Raw genomic sequence first — 18,074 nt, 5'->3', positions numbered from 1 at the left:
GTGAGTTAATATGTCCCGGTCTTTCTGTTGAAACCACCGAGACTATATGAATTCTAGGGCAGCTTCTACGAGACGCTTATATGCTTTCAAATGGAAACTGTTTACGACCTGGTGTGGAATTCGTAATTGGATCCGGTTTACTGCCCAGTGGCTTCAGTACTGGAGTTCCTTCAAGACCGTTTTTCTATGGAGTAACGCCAGCCACTCTGAAAGTTTACGTGGCAGCCATTTCAGCTAACCTCCTATCTATATATATATCTATATATATATATATATATATATATATATATATATATATATATATATATATTTATATAGAGAGAGAGTGAGAGAGAGAGAGAGAGAGAGAGAGAGAGAGAGAGAGAGAGAGAGAGAGAGAGATGGTGCTTCAGTGGGCCGTCATCCGCTGGTCTCTCGTTTTATACAAGGTGCGCGACGGCTGAGGCCTTTCCACCCTGTGCGAGTTCCTTCATGGGATTTATCCATTGTGTTGCAAGGTTTATCAGGGCATCCGTTAGCCCTTTGAAACTATACCGGATAAAATCTTGACTTAAAGACAGTTCTTCTTGTGGCTTTATCCTCCCTCAAGAGAGTTGGGGATTTACAGGCTTTTTTCGTTTCGCCCTCGTGCATTCATTTTGCACCAGGCTCTGTGGAAGCATTGCTGCGACCGTGGCCTAATTATGTCCCTAGGTTGCTTCGAACCATTTCACTTTCAACAAGTGGTCTTGGAGGCTTACCCCCTGCAGAGGTGGGGTCAGGAGTTCTGAGTCTTTCCCCTGTCAGAGCGCTGAAGACTTATGTTGATCGAACAGCTCCATGGCTTGAGTCCAACCAGATTTGCCTGTTAAGACACAAAATAGAGGCCATGCTGTCACAAAGCAGCGCATGTCACATTGGCTGATAGAGACTATATCTTTAGCCTATGAGGCGTGGCGACGTGCTTCGCACTTAGGAATTAGAGCTTATTCCACGAGAGCAGTGGCTTCATCACAAGCTTTCTCAGTGGTTCTTCTATATGATGTCTGTGCTGTGGCAGGATGTTACTCACGAGCACTTTTGTCAAGTTTTACAGTCTGGATGTGAGGATGGCTCCTGGCTCCCGGGTTCTGTCCACTTGAGCAGATGCTTTCCTTGGATTCCAACTATCAGGTACGTCAGGCGTGATGGTATAGCGTTCCCATAGCCGGTGACGTCAGCGCAGCATCGAAGTGACCTATGAAAGGGAACATCTCGGTTACGTATGTAACCACGGTTCCCTGAATAGGGAACGAGATACTGCGGTCCCGGCCGTTCCGTACCTTGATAGTATTTCTTCAGTTCATGAAATCTAAGCGAAATAGCGCACGCCACCCAGGTATACGATGCGTACGCATGCGAGGGCGATGCCAAGCGCTATTTGGCCAATAGGATTGGCAGGGTGGTATAGGGCTTCAGACATTCGTCACACCGGTGACGTCACCGCAGCATCTTGTTCCCTATTCAGGGAACCGTGGTTACATACGTAACCGAGATGAAGTCTGACGTCACGTAGCATCGCTTCCGTGTCCAAACGCTCTATCAGTTACCACAAGAAAAACAAAAGGTGCTAATATAAACTCACAATGTGATATAATACTAGCAAAAAAGTTATAATCTTAACCCTTTAACTCCATACCGAGGTCCCAGATAGGCAGACAATGAAAATATAAATATAAAAAATAAATATACAAATATTTAATAAATATATAAATATACAAATAATTTGTGCTTGGGACTATGTTTGAAAGCGTTTAGTTTAAATGATTAATATGAATAAACAGTGCTCATAAACGGCTGCTGAGGTCATATTCTCAAGTGAAGCAAGTTGAGGCTTGGACCCAGAAACAGCGCTTTTTACATCAACACTTAACAACCAAATACCTTTAACGGCATTAAATCTAGTGTCACGTGGATGGGAATTTGCATGGAAATAATATGCAGATAGGGTTTGCATAGTATAACTACGTAGGCACTGTAAAGTCCATATATGGTGATTTCGTCCCCTGACTCAGATTTATAAAGATACTTTTGTATAAATACTTTTGTATAGCATTTGTGAATACGTACACTTTTAGAATGAAATCTACAGAAAGTTTTATAAATGGGACCCCACGTGTGTTCATCTGATAATGTCTGATTTGGGATGAAGTTAACAATTTAGCTTCTGATTAAAATGACACTGACTTCTGTTTAATTGAACAGAACAGTTTAAATAAATCCAGTATGAATTAAATTTGTGAACCCATATATTTTTATGTCAAAGGTTTTTGCTCTGGTCATTCATATTTAACCTGAATGTTGAAGAATTATGTACTGAACAAACTGGATATTCTGTCGTTTTAGCATATCTGGTTAATTTTTAAACACCTCTTTTCTTGTAGATAACAGTAGAAAATTATTAGTTTATGAGCTGCTGAGAAGAAAGATCAAGAGATGAACAACTCCACATTCAAATTTACGACTCCTGAGTCATCCACAAACTTCACAACTTATTCCATTAGGCCACTGAATCATCTGGAATTTTGTATGTACAGCATCAGTTTCCTGGTTGGTCTTCCTACACACTCCTATATTATATGGCTCATCATCACAGGAACAGGAAGTAGAATTGCATCAGAGTTCTTCATGCTCAATCTCTCTGTTTGTGAGATTGCTAACGCTCTGAACTGCTTTTTCTTAGTACTTTCAATTTGGTTTTCAAATTTCTTGATATTACGAATGTTTTTAGCAGGATTCGCCATCACTGGTTGTCCTCTGTTTCAGAGTGTGATCTGTGTTGAGCGTTACCTGGCAGTGGTTCATCCTGTCACCTTTCTGAAATTCAAACCTCTCAGATATAGAGTCATCATCTCCATTGTGGTCTGGACAATCACTCTTGGTTCTTGTTTGTGCTGCATATATATCTTAGTTTTATTAAACAGTACTGGATATGCATGGTTCTTCATGCTACAGTTTGTTTTCTTTCTCCCCATCCAGTTGTTTTGTCTTGTGGCTGTTCTCATAGCTCTGAAGCAGTCAGGACCAGGAGAGAGAGGCAGAGAGAGAAAGCAGGAAAACCACATGAAGAGAAGAGCATTTAATCTCATTCTAATAACTACTGTGAACATGGTTATGCTGTATGTGCCGATTCTTGTTTCAGCATTATTTACCAATCTGACAAAAGTAAATATTCAGGGAGCTTGGGATTTGATTTGTTATGTACTGGCTGGTTTTGTGCAACCTATTCTTTATCTGCACCGGAGTGGAAAACTTCCCTTCCTTTGTTCACTATAAAAACTTGATATTTTATTATTATATTCCTTTTTAATACATTGTTTTATTTGATGGGACTTTTTTGAAGGTACCTTTTCTGTTGCTTTTGCTGCAATGTAAAATCACTCTGATGATGTATCAGAAGGTGGCACTGATGATTATATTGAGATTTGTGTGGCTATAGGTTAGAAGTGCAAATGTCCAGTGTTATCACCACATTGCACAACACTGATACAAGCTTATAAATCAATAATAAAAAGTTGTTTTCATAATTTTCCCAGGCTTTTAACAAAATTAAAATGGAGCCATCCAGCAGCCTGAGCAAAACTGACAGTAGCAGTGGTTTCCTGGCACTGGAAAACTCTCTTGCCCTATTTCTCCAAAAAATAACTACAATTAACTACACATTGTTTTACTTTTAAAATTATATTTATAAGTGGATTTTGTCATTTTATTTATTTATTCATTTATTTGACTTCTTTTTGCTTGGTGTTCACTCTTTCGGTCTTTAGGTTGTGTTTCAAAGACTTGATGTTACATATCTGCAAATTTAGAGTTTTGTGTTCAAAGTATACTTATATACAATCAATGTAAACTTACAGAGATTAAGTTTATTATGATAAAATAATAAAACACTTAAATAATGACCCATTGTCACTCTTTTCATATTTTCTCTCATATTTATTTCTGTCTCTTTTTCATTCCCTCTTTTTATTTTAAATTATCTGTCTAAAATACTGCATATCACATGATAAATAAGATGCACCTGAGCTGGCCAGTTTATATGTAAAAGACTGGATGCTCAGTCTGCAAAAAATAATACTCAGGCGATCAATCTGAATTTGCTATTTACTGTAGGCTATAAGATATAACATTATTATGTAGCGCTCTGTAATACTTTATTCTGATTGGTCACTCATGGTCACTCACAAAGATGATTGCAGTTCAAATTTCAAATTTCTTAAATTTAAATCACATGCTTTCAGATTCTGTAAATTCTGTGAAAGGTTTACTCAGACCTATATATATATATATGGATAGATCTGAAGTGGGTTTGTCAGATACAGGGAGACATACATAAATATGCAGTGCTGGGGGTTTCTCATGCATGGTGAGGTTTGAGAACCACTGCCTTCATTTATCATTGTGACGACTGTGAACTGTGAATGCCACATACGCGCTTCAGGTAACAAACAACACTTTTATCATCAATAATAAGCAAAAATGTTCATAGAAAATTCTGAGAGTGCTATTGAGACTGAGCTTCTTTTGTCTGTTTGAACAGGGATCATTGAAATCTAAAACTATAATCGAAAATTTTATATTTGCATGTGAATGAAGTTATTTTGGGAAAGATGAAAAAGGGCAAAAATAGTTTTTGGGATAAGCATTTCTGTTATGGAAGTATATGGATGGAGTTATTCTGCTATTAGTATTTTGTAATACATATTCATTAACCTTAAGAGTTATTATGGTAAAAATGAGAAAATATTGAGCAAAGTGCAACATTATACTGAATGTGCATAGTACAAGCACTTAAATGCATGAACCCTGGAACGTTTTTATAACATTTATATTCAATTCAATTCAAGTTTATTTGTATAGCGCTTTTTACAATACAAATCGTTACAAAGCAACTTTACAGAAAATTATGTTTCTACAATATTTAGTAATAGCTCATAAGTGGTGACTGTCAGTTTGTGCACGTATGACAGGATTTGTAGAAATATTTATACAAGTCGTAGTCAGCCAGATGATGAACATTATTAATATTATTAATAATTAATATATGATTCAGTCACACTTGTAGCAATATTTGTTAGTTCTGTTGTTGATTCAGGGTAAGCATCCTCTGGGGTCCTCTGAGGGTCAGCATCATCTCTTCTCAGGTGTTCTGGATCCAGACTGGAGCTTGTGTAAATCTTAGTTACCTAGTGCAAAACATAGAAACAAATAGAGACATCATTAGCATAGCTGCTGTTCCAACAAAGTAAAATTAATTATTTTAACCCAAGCTAAAGAATAATAACGCACATTTGATCAGATACAACTATACTCACAATTTAAGATACATTATATTAGACTTTGCCATCCTATATAAGTGCGTATTGTTGTGTTTTTATTACGTTGCTTCAGGTATGTCTTGCGGCGATTCAGAGTTCAAATATCTGAAAAAGTTAAATGCTCTATCGTGTAAGAAATATGCCATGGCCTACACCAAACTCAGTCCTAAACCTATCCTAGTGTTAACAAATACAAAACGTCTCCGGTTATTCATTTTCCTTGAAATTATGAAGTCTGATTTTAATAACTCTTTTGCTTGCAAATAGAAAATGGCAAAACCTCAGAATCTTTGAATGAACAAGATCGATTAGGCTGGAAGGCTTTCCACACGGCAGCTTACATAATGTCTCATTCCCTCTCAGGGAACCAAGGTTACATGAGAAACCAGAGATGTTCCCTTAATGAGTCGGTCTCTTGACATTAGGTATGGGGAACAATAAAACCCTCGCATCGAGCCCCAGTAGAGCACAAGCACTGATTCTTACAGCGTGCCAGCTCTAGGTTGGGTACCTGACCTGGTTGAAACACCTCTTGGCACCGAGCCAAATCGGCTCCGAAACCATCGTAACCCTGCGCACCCAGTTAAGCAAATCTGAACCGGTGTGATATGGGGAAAATGCAGCAATACAGTACGTTGGTGCTTGAGAATACACTGCCGGCTTATAATGCGGGCACAAAAAGGGGGCCGCATTGGATAGCTAATGAATACATCAACTGCAGCTATTGCTAAAATAATTCACGCTGCCTATATGACCTGGTCGAATCCATGGCTAGGGCACGCGCCAGCCGGGTCGTTCCCATAGCCTAGTCCAATGACTGCTCAAACTCCCTCCTCCTGCACTGACAGCACATGTGATGCGAACGAGGGAATGTCAAAGTTATAGAATCTTGAAACTTGAACCCATGAAGGTGCCAAACTCCTTGTGGAGTGGGCGTGCACCCCCATTGTGCAAGCAGTTCTCCGGGAAGCATTAGTCAGTCACACAGCCTCCACTATGCAGTGTGATAGCCTCTGCTTTGACATCGCGCTGCCCTTCTAGCTGCGTTTGGGTAAAAGTCTGACCATAAAATCGTCCAGTCCAAACTGCATACACGCACTGTTCACTGATCGTGAACACAAACCTCCCTGGCGATTGATGTACACCACCGCCGCCGTGTTGTCCATTCTGATGAGAACATGATGATCTTTCACAAACAGAAGGAAACTCTGCAGTGTGCTCTTCTGAATGTAGCATGAAGCTAATGATATTTGAACTAATTTTAAAGAGTGACAGCATGAGTTCATGAAAGCCTTCAATGTCCTACAATTATTTGAATGTTTGCTATTTGTTTTTTCAATAAATCACTTAATGAATAAGTCTCATTTTCCATCTCATTATTTTTAATTATTATTTAAAAACAGGCATATTAGGTGCTCAGTGAGTGCACCTGTGCTGGCCAGTGAGTGCCTGATGTAGAAAGATTGTTTGGGCAGATTAAACACTGACAATTTTATTTTGTATTATATGAAAAATATTGTTTTGACGTTCAGTGTCACTTGATAAATTTGTAAATGATACTTTTTCTCTTTGCATATCAAATGTTTTGTGTGATTTGTATTAGATGAAGTCATGCACAAAATTTAATGTGACAGCTGCAAAGTCAATCTATAAAACAGCACACAGATTTAAAACACATCCAGAGAGTCCGGACGTTCACTCTCCAGGTAATAACCCCCTTTTTTTGTTTTATTCTTTTTGTTTATACACTTATTAATAACCAACAGCGTTACTTTTCCAGGTAAAAAATAAATAGACTTAAATTAAACTAATATCAATGCGCTTATTATACTTTTATTATACAATACTAAGTGCATAATGAATTAGTTATTTTGGAGCAAATTTAATTATAATGATTTGTTTGTGATATGTGTAAAGATATGTCAAGATATGCTTAAATGCAGTGCATTTTAATATATTTAGTTAACCTCAAGAAACTTTAGTGTAATTAAATTGTACTTTAACATATTTGAATACACTTTTATACTAAATTGTTATTATTAATAATACATTAAATTAAATTATACTTCTTGAAAAACGTCTCGGTTACATATGGTAGGAGGAGAAGGAGGGAACGGAAACGCCACGCCGGTGGCTGATGGATATGGGATATCGCTTCGATAGACCAATCTACTTCGAGTGTAAACTAAACGAGCCAATGCACATTGGCATGCAATTATTGCATCCAGCTGCCGCTGATCACTGCGTGAGTATAAGAAGGCAGCAGGTCCAATGCATACCAGTTTTTCGCTGAGGAGTCGAGCTGGGGACTGAGCTGCAGATCAGCAGCGGTACAGCAACCATGGCGACGGGATGTGGCGTCTCCGTTCTCCCCTTCAGGGAACGAGGGTTGCCATACGTAACCGAGACATTACCTTTCAGTCGGTCACTCTCGACGCCACGTCGCTGACCGACGAATATGGGATCCCTATCAAAGCGTTATGGGTGCTGTCCCTTCCAGTGCTCTGTGCGAGCTGCCTGCACCCCTATTAGGTGTAGGCCAGGGCTCAGAACAAGTAGCTCCACTCACTGTTGTCAGTTCTCGGAGGCAAGTACACATATAGCATCCATTTAAGAATATACAAAGAAATTTGTGGTAATTAAAAACCCTCTTGGGAAGGCGGAAATCTGCCGGGGAAACACGGGCTCTAAGGTTATACTGTGGACTACACACATACGAGTACCGCTTAGGTCTCAATATGGAACCCACCCTTCCATAGTTATCACGGATACATCATGAAGGCCTGGCGCCGGATGTTCCGCCGCGTCCAGCTGCTTAGGGTGATGGAGGATCTCAAAAGGGTCTACAGTACGGACACTCTGGAGCAGTTTAAGCAAGCTGACACTAACCGGGGCCTCTCAGTGCCACTACCCGTTTGAGGTGAGAAGACAGGAGGACACCAGCTCTACACGAAGGGTGTAGTGGGAACCTTGGGCATGTAGCCAGGCTGGGGCCTCAGGATTACCTGGGAGTCAGTCGGCCCAAACTCTAGGTACGAATCGTCGACCGAAAATGCATGCAGGTCCCCTACCCTCTTGATGGAGGCCAGTGCAAGCAGGAGCAGAGTTTTCAATGAAAGAAACTTTAGCTCAACTGAATGCAAAGACTCGAATGGGCCCTGCTGTAGTGATTTAAGCACTAGAGACAGGTCCCAAGAGGGTATACAGGGGGGCCGGGAAGGATTTAACCTCCTGGCCCCTCCAAGGAACCTGACAATGAGGTCATGCTTACCCAAAGACTTCCCATTCATGGGGTCATGGAACGCAGCAATAGCAGCAACCTGGACTTTGAGGGTGGAGGGAGACAGCAAGCTACAACTTACCGTACAACTTCCGGAAAGAAAGGCACTGGGGTGGGGCACTGAGAACCAGTGCGCACCACCCCAAGAAACAAATCATCCAACCGCAAGGGTTTGGGATGTGGTGCGGGATCCCACTCGAGCCCTATCTTCTCGGTGGCCAAGGAAAGCATAGCTGCCACTTCGGGATCCGACTCAGTCTTTGTCACCATCCCAGAGGGTGGCAGTGCAGCCGAATCGTCATCCGACAGCTCTCCCTCCGATGCTGAGATCGACATCTGGTTGGGGGGAGTCCCACTGGATACTGCTGGTACGCTCCTTGAAGAGGGCCCAGCGTGTTCCGTGGGTTGCTCCACTGGATTGGAGTTGCAAGAGGAGTGGTGGTCCCCAGAGGGTTGGTTCCCTGTGGGGTTTGCCACCACTGTGACCCTCAAACCACCTGCGCTACTGCTGGAATTGGTTCTCGTCTGTTGGCCGCCAGAACAAGCCCCAGATCGTGGCAGCGGCAATTGGACTCCGCTACCTTCAGCCTGGTTCGCAGCTCTGAGATGGTCATATTCCCGCAGTGAAAACATGACTCATCCACAAAAGCCAGACACGTGCTCGCCCAGACACATGAGGCAGCGATCGTGACCATCACCTGTTACCAGGTAACGGCCGCACCCAGAAATGCATGAGTGAAACGACATCCTTATAAGGATGATACGTCGTCTTTTCAAAGACGCACCTGTGAAGCTTTTTTAGAGAAATTTGCTCTTTAGGAAATGCTATTTTAGTGCTGAGGCGCACAGGGGAATTGGCCGCTTGCAACACTACAGGGGTAGTGCAGCGTGAAGTGTGCAATCCACTCGACACAGGAACGACCACCACTGAAGTGCCGTCTCGCCAACACACGAAGCTTCTGAGAGCGTGCTGAACTCGTAGTTCACAGCAGACACAGTTGAGCAGATCGATACTAACGCTTTGCTCCGAAGCGAAAAGCTGTTATGCATTGCACCTGCTGCCTTCTTATACTCACGCTGTTATCAGCGGCAGCTGGATGCAATCATTGCATGCCAATGTGCATTGGCTCGTTTAGTTTACACTCAAAGTAGATTGGTCTATCGAAGCGTTATCCCATATTCGTCGGTCACCGACATGGCGTCGAGAGTGACCGACTGAAAGGGAACTGTTATATTGACTGAATATATTTTAAAGTGTCATTTTAATATTCTTCAAGAATATTTTCAGTAGCATAACAGCTCATTAGAAATGCATTACTTGTACACTATTAGTTTTTGAAGAATATTTCTGTTATATTACTGGAAAGTACATTATGAATGTTGCATCATTGAATAGAAATTAATCACAATTCAATTTCTGCACTCAAATATAAAGAAGTTACTTAAAAAACAATAAAGCACAGAAGTGAGTAAAGTGCATTTCTTACAAAGTCAAGGTAAAGTTGCAAATGGCTGAACCAAAGTTTGACTTGCATCTAAACTTTTAGAATTCAGACACTATGGTATTTGACCATTTCTTCATCACAGGGTCTGTGAAAGGAAAAATAATTATTCAGTGTTTGGTGTTTTTGAATATTATATTCATTTTAATTTGGATAGATGTGAAATAAATTTTCTTTGACTGTTCTAAGTTTTCCTTACAAATCTTGGACTACATCCTCATCAAGCTTCAAACAAACAAACAAGTAATTCCAAACAATAGTCGACAATATTATTTTTATAATAGATTATAACTTGGTACAATATAAGAATATAATACGATGTAAGCATAGTTAGACCTAGCCATAATGTATTTATGTATGAGTGAATGAACATACTTTATAGAATATATTGAAATGTAAAAAAAAAAAATCAAGATATCTTCCTTGTGAAAAATAGGCTTAAATGGGTCATAATTTGAAAAATAATGTTTTTTGAACATTAAAGCATGTCAACATATTCTGTTACACCAAAAACACAAAATAATGATTAAAAAAAAAAGAATCAAATGACCCCTTTAAAAGCCTAGAATAGGTATTTATTTATTTTATTTATTTCGATATACACATTTACATTAAATATTCCACTCTCTTTAATGGAGATAATCACTGAAATTAGATAAAGTCATTATGCAGATGTAAAAAATTGATCGATGAGCTAGATGCTGTTTAAATGACAGCGAGGAGTTCTTTAGGTGCACAATACTTCATCTTCAAACTAATCTCAACAAATCTCGTGTTTTGAGAAATGACTTTTGTGAGAACAATGATCAATGATGTGTACGTCGATATTGTGGCGGAAATTCGGTGGAATGATCTATATCGTCTGATTCGAATAGGTCCAGAGATCTTACTGTACAAACGCAGCTGCACGGATGTGTTGATAATGTTATGTTTGAAGGCATCTCCACAACATTTATAGTGCCTATCTCCTATCTCATATTTCCTTGATGTCTTATTAAGTCTGACGTAACGTAGCATTGTTTCCGTGTCCAAACGCTCTATCGGTTACCACGAAAAAAACAAAAGGTGCTAATATAAACTCACAATGTGATATAATACTAGCAAAAAAGTTATAATCTTAACCCTTTAGCTCCATACCGAAGTCCCAGATAGGTAGAAAATGAAAATATAAATATAAAAAAATTAAATGCTTGGGACTCTGTGAGCACGGAGACTGTAGTGTACACCGTAAGTTTGAATGCGTTTAGTTTAAATGATTAATATGAATAAACAGTGCTCATAAACGGCTGCTGAGGTCATATTCTCAAGTGAAGCGAGTTGAGGCTTGGACCCAGAAACAGCGCTTTTTACATCATCACTTAACAACCGAATACCTTTAAAGGCATTAAATCTAGTGTCACGTGGATGGGAATTTGCATGGAAATAATATGCAGATGAGGTTTGCATAGTATAACTACGTAGGCATTGTAAGCTCCATATATGGTGATTTCGTCCCCTGACTCAGATTTATAAAGGGATTGTTTCTCAGGTTCTGGCGTACACATGGTTTTATAAATCTAAAAACCTTTGTCTAGCATTTGTGAATACATACACTTTTAGGATGAAATCTACAGAGAGTTTTAAAAATGGGACCCCACGTGTGTTCATCTGATAATGTCTGATTTGGGATGAAGTTAACAATTTAGCTTCTGATTAAAATGACACTGACTTCTGTTTAATTGAACAGAACAGTTTAAATAAATCCAGAATGAATTAAATTTGTGGACCCATATATTTTTATATCATAGGTCATTCAGATTTAACCTGAATGTTGAAGAATTATGGACTGAACTGTATAAACTGGATATCCTGTCATTTTAGCAGATTTGGTTAATTTTTAATCACCTCTTCTTTGTAGATAACAATTTGCTAATTATTAGTTTATGAGCTGCTGAATTTAGAAGACACATCCAGAGATGAACAACTCCACATTCAAATTTACGACACGTGAGTCATCCACAAACTTCACAACTTATTCCATCGGGCCACTGAATCATCTGGAAATATGCATGTACAGCATCAGTTTCCTGGTTGGTCTTCCTACACACTCCTATATTATATGGCTCATCATCACAGGAACAGGAAGTGGAATTGCATCAGAGTTCTTCATGCTCAATCTCTCTGTTTGTGAGATTGCTAACGCACTGAACACCTTTTTCTTTGTACTTTCAATTTGGTTTTCACATTTCTTGATATTACAAATGTTTTTAACAGGATTCTCCATCACTGGTCGTCCTCTGTTTCAGTGTCTGATGTGTGTTGAGCGTTACCTTGCAGTGCTTCATCCTGTAACCTTTCTGAAGTACAAACCTCTCAGATATAGAGTCATCTGCTCCATTGTGGTCTGGACAATCACTCTTGGTTCTTGTTTGTGCAGCATATGTTTTAGTTTCATTCAACAATACTGGATATGCATGGTTCTCCATTCTGCTGTTTGTTTTCTATCTCGCCATCCAGTTGTTTTGTCTTGTGGCTGTTCTCATAGCTCTGAAGCGGTCAGGACCAGGAGAGAGAGGGAGAGAGAGAAAGCAGGAAAACCACATGAAGAGAAGAGCATTTAATCTCATTCTAATAACTACTGTGAACATGGTTATGCTGTATGTGCCGATTCTTATTTCAGCAATATTTACCTATCTGACAAAAGTAAATATTCAGGGAGCTTGGGATCCTAGTTTGTTTTGTTATGTAATGGCTGGTTTTGTGCAACCTATTCTTTATCTGCACCGGAGTGGAAAACTTCCCTTCTTCTGTTCCCTATAAAACCTTATGATATTTTATTACATTTTCCTTTTTAATAACTTTTATTATTGGATGGGACTTTTTTAAGTACCTTTTGTGGTGCTTTTGCTGCAATGTAAATCACTCTGATGATGTATCAGAATCTGGCACTGATGATTATATTGAGACTTGTGTGGCTATAGGTTAGAAGTGCAGAACTTCCAGTGTTATCACCACATTGCATAACACTGATACAAGCTCATAAATCAGTAATAAAAAAGTTGTTTTCATAATTTTCCCAGTCTTTTAACAAAATTTAAATGGAGCCATCCAGCAGCCTGAGCAAAACTGTTTACTTTTAAAATAATATTTATTAGTGGATTTTGTCATTTAATTTATTTATTCATTTATTTGACTTTTTTTTTTGCTTGGTGTTCACTCTTTCAGTCTTTATTGTTAAGTTGTTTCAAAGACTTGATGTTACATATCTGCAAATTTTAGTTTTGTGTTCAAAGTATACTCATAGACAATCAATGTAAACTTACAGAAATTAAGTTTATTATGATAAAATAATAAAGCACTTAAATAATGACCCATTGTCACTCTTTTCATATTTTCCCTCATATTTATTTGTCTCTTTTTCATTCCCTCTTTTTATTTTAAATTATCTGTCTAAAATACTGCATATCACATGATAAATAAGATGCACCTGAGCTGACCAGTTTATATGTACAAAGACTGAATGTTCATTCTGCAAAAATAATACTCAATCTGAGTATTGAGGTGATCAATCTGAATTTGCTATTTACTTTAGGCTATAAGATATAACATTATTATGTGGCGCTCTGGAATACTTTATTCTGATTGGTCAATCATGGTCGCTCAGAAAGATGACTGCAGTTCAAATTTCAAATTTCTCAAACAAATATAAATGCTTTCAGCTTCTGTCAATTCTGTCAAAAGTTTACTCAGACCTATATATATGGATAGACCTGAAGTGGGTTTGTCAGATACAGGGAGACATACATAAATATGCAGTGCTGGGGGTTTCTCATGCATGGTGAGGTTTGAGAACCACTGCCTTCATTTATCATTGTGACGACTGTGAACTGTGAATGCCACATACGCGCTTCAGGTAACAAACAAAACTTTTATCATCAATAATAAACAAAAATGTTCATAGAAAATTCTGAGAGTGCTATTGAGACTGAGCTCCATTTGTCTGTTTGAACAGGGATCATTGAAATCTAAAACTATGATCGAAAATGTTATTTAGCATGTGAATGAAGTTATTTTGGGAAAGATGAAAAAGGACAAAAATAGTTTTTGGGATAAGCATTTCTGTTATGGAGGTATATGGATGGAGTTATCTTTCGATCTTTCACGAACAGAAGGAAACTCTGCAGTGTGCTCTTCTGAATGTTCACAGACAGCCCCAATCCTGCCAGGTGGGTGAGGAGTTCTGTGTTTGTGTTCTTAGAGAGCGCTTCTCGACCATGCGATGACTAACCAGTCGTCGAGATCAGTATGCACATTCCACTGAGCTTCAGGGGGAGCGAGTGCTATAGTCATGCACATTGTAAATATGCGGGGGGCCAGAGCCAGCCTGAGCGGCAACACTTTGAACTGGTACGCCACACCCTCAAATGTAAAACGCCTGAGGAAGCGCCTGTGATGTGGGGCTGTCTGGATGTGGAAGTACGAATCCTTCAGATCCACTGCAAGAAGTAATCATCAGGCTGAATCTGTGCGAGGATCTGCTTCACAGTTATCATCTTGAATGTGCGTTACCTCCGTCCAGTTTCGGAACTAGAAAAATAACAGATGTAGAAACTGAATTTTTTCTGCTCCTCATTTCTCTACTGCTTGTTTGGTCATGAGAGAGGAGATTACAGATCAAATTGCATGACAAATAAGTTTTGTCTCGTAAAAGTAAGAAAATTTATTCTAAACAACTGCGCTGAAAAGAGTCAATCTCACTTCATGTTACCAGTTACCTGTTATGTTTGTTCGCATAATGCCAGCCTATGGACGTCATTGGCTGTCCTTCAAACATCTACTACTCTAATCCGCCCTCAATCTCTGTAGTTGTCCAGGAAATTTATGAAAATGTGGATGTTCATGATTCAATGTCTAAATATAAAAGACTTCAGGTAAAATAATATTTTTGTTTTAATTTTTTATATTTTTACTTATTTTTTCATAATCATCAGTGTAAATTAAAACCAGACTCCTTATGTATTTCAAATGCAAGAAGACATTGCAAACACTTCTGGAGACTTTGAGAAACATGCATTGAGAAGATATCTTGCAAGGCGACCTAGGGTCTGGTTTAAAGGGAGCACGTTCAAACTACAGCAGTTTAATGATGCACCTACCTTTTGCTGCAAAATCTTCCTGTGTATTGTACATGCATTTAATTCACTGGATTTGTTTGTAATTGTAATTGTTTAAAAAAGGAAAGAAGTCATAATTATTCTTTATTATTTTTTGTAATATTGGAACTGTAAACTGTTTATTTTCAATCAACATTGCATTTTGTTCTTACACAAACAATCTGTACAAAAGACATTGAATGAAACAACATTTACAGCACAATAATAATAATAATACAAACATTTTGGTTATTTTTAGAATTACAGGGCTTAATTTCTCTGTAAAAGCCTATGAGAACATTGGTTGCACATGTCACGGTAGGTAAACTGTGATCTCTGGGTTTTGCACTTTGTGGTGAAGTCTGTGTGTTTCACGTCTGCACTTATTAGCTTGTGGGCGTCTCTGTTAATTGTCATCAGCAACAGTTGTCACTCATTACTCACTCACTATATATTGGCTTGTCTCACGTCTTGTGTTTGTGAGAACGTTGTTTAATGTCGGTACTCTGTCTTTTGCTTCTGTGTCGTTTGCGTTGGATGTCCGTGTCTTTCCCCGGAACCTCATCCACTCTCCGCTCTATCATTCAGCATCAGACTTACCTTCGGCTCTATTCCCCGCAGTTCCTGCCATCCTCTCCTGCTGCCTTCTCACCATCATCACCTGGATTACTCACCGCCTTCTCACCATCATCATCTGGATTACTCACCGCCTTCTCACCATCATCACCTGGATTACTCACCGCCTTCTCACCATCATCATCTGGATTACTCACCGTCTTCCCACCATCTTGGATTTTCGTCTTCCCAGCATTGTTGTTGTACTCTTGTTTGTTTGTCCCTTTCTCATTAAATTGTTAAACTCGCACTTGTTTCCAGCTCCTCCTTCACCCAGTCGTCACAGCACATAGATTGAAATCACATTTATGTATCACCAATTCAACTCAGTACTTCTCTCACAATTCAGATGGCAATTGCTATTCATATGAACATATGGAAAAATTATTTACATGACACCTCAGTGATAACTCCCAGATTTGATGACTTATTCCCAGTGGAGAAGATAAATGTGGAAAATGACAAGATAAGAAGAGTGATTTATCTCATTCTAGTAACAACTGCAACCATAGTTATCATATATGTGCCACTTGCTCTCACAGCGTTGTATACAATTGTGACAAAAGTAATGATTCAGGATGTTTGGTTTCCTGCTGTGATTTGTTATATTCTGGCTGGTTTTGTGCAGAGTGTTATTTATCTGAACCGGACTGGAAAACTCTCCTGTCTCTGTTCCTTATGAAGCCTGCTACTGCTGTTATTATAATATTCAAAACCAGGGATTAGTTTGTCCTCAGAAGTACTTATCAGACTGGTACCTTACTTCTTGTACACTGTGATAACTATAATCTATAAGCTAATGATAAATCAACTCATTTTAGAGAGTGACTGCATGAGTTCATGAAAGCCTTCACTGTCCTACAATAATTTGAATGTTTGCTATTAGTTTGTTTTTTCAATAAATCACTTAATGACCAAGCATTTTCCATCTCATTATTTAAAAAAATATATTTTTAAATATTATCTAAAAACAGGCATATTAGGTGCTCAGTGAGTGCACCTGTGCTGGCCAGTGAGTGCCTGATGTAGAAAGATTGTTTGGGCAGATTAAACACTGACAATTCTTTTGTATAATATGAAAAATAATGTTTTGAAGTTCAGGGTCACTTGATAAATGTGTAAATGATACTTTAACTATTTGCATATGAGATGTTTTATTTGATGTGTATTAGATGAAGTCATGCACAAATTTTAATGCATTAGCCGCAAATTCAGTCTACAAAACAGCACACAGATTTAAGCACATCCAGAGCGTCCAGACTTTCACTCTCCAGGTAATAAACCCCCTTTTTAAATTCTTCTTGTTTATAGACTTATAAATAATCAACAGCATTACTTCCTGGGTAAAAAAGTAGATAGACTTAAATTGTACTAATTTCGATGAGCTTATTATATATTTATTATACAATACTAAGTGTATAATAAATGTGTTATTTTGGAGCAAATTTAAGTATAATGATATGTTTATGATACGTGTTAAGATATGTTAAGATATGCTTAAATGCAGTGCATTTTAATGTTTTTAGTTAACTTAATTAATTAAATAAATTGTACTTCTTTATCATATTTAAATACACTTTTATATTTCTTGAAAAACAGTTTGAATACATTTTAAGTTTCATTTTAATATTTTTCAAGAACATTTTCAGTAGCATATCAGCTCATTAGAAATGCATTACTTGTACACTATTAGTAATAAAGCTATTTTCATCTGTCTAATGTGGTATATAATATATTCAATTAAAATGACACATGTACACACTTGCAAATCTGGAAAACTTTCATATTACAACAGTATAGACATATATTGTTGTAATCACTTTAAAAGTTACAGACACATTTATAAATGCTTGACCAATAATTATAATAAATTAAAATACAGCTAATTCATTCAGTTTGAAAAATATTTATGTTGTATTACTGGAAAGTACACTATGAGTATTCCATCACTAAACAGAAATGAATCACAATTCAATTTCTGCACTCACATATAAAGAAGTGAGTAAAGTATATTTCTTTCAAAGTCAAGGTAAAGTTGCAAATGGCTGATCCAAAGTTTGACTTGCATCTAAACAATTAGAATTCAGACACTATGGTATTTGAAAATTTCTTCATCGCAGGGTCTGTGAAAGGAAAAATAATTATTCAGTTGTTTTTTAACATTATATTAATTATAATTTACATAGATATGCAATAGAATTTTCTATGA

The 18,074-nt window shown here is 38.0% G+C and overlaps 1 protein-coding gene and 1 pseudogene across 1 annotated transcript; both read left to right on the top strand.

Moving 5' to 3' along the window:
• Positions 1 to 2,454: 2,454 nt before the first annotated feature.
• Positions 2,455 to 3,294, top strand: LOC127942269 (hydroxycarboxylic acid receptor 2-like). The gene has a single exon (XM_052537956.1). The coding sequence runs from the start codon at positions 2,455 to 2,457 to the stop codon at positions 3,292 to 3,294; it is 840 nt and encodes a 279-aa protein (XP_052393916.1).
• Positions 3,295 to 12,073: 8,779 nt separating this feature from the next.
• On the top strand, positions 12,074 to 12,917 carry LOC127942268 (hydroxycarboxylic acid receptor 2-like; annotated as a pseudogene).
• The last annotated feature ends 5,157 nt before the right edge of the window (positions 12,918 to 18,074 follow it).

The sequence above is a fragment of the Carassius gibelio genome, chromosome A21, assembly GCF_023724105.1.
Source record: "Carassius gibelio isolate Cgi1373 ecotype wild population from Czech Republic chromosome A21, carGib1.2-hapl.c, whole genome shotgun sequence".
Lineage (NCBI taxonomy): Eukaryota > Metazoa > Chordata > Actinopteri > Cypriniformes > Cyprinidae > Carassius > Carassius gibelio.
This window is presented reverse-complemented; position numbering and strand designations above follow the sequence as displayed.

Excerpts from the sequence above, each read along its gene's own strand:
- LOC127942269 (XM_052537956.1), top strand. The coding sequence starts at position 2,455 with ATGAACAACTCCACATTCAAATTTACGACTCCTGAGTCATCCACAAAC.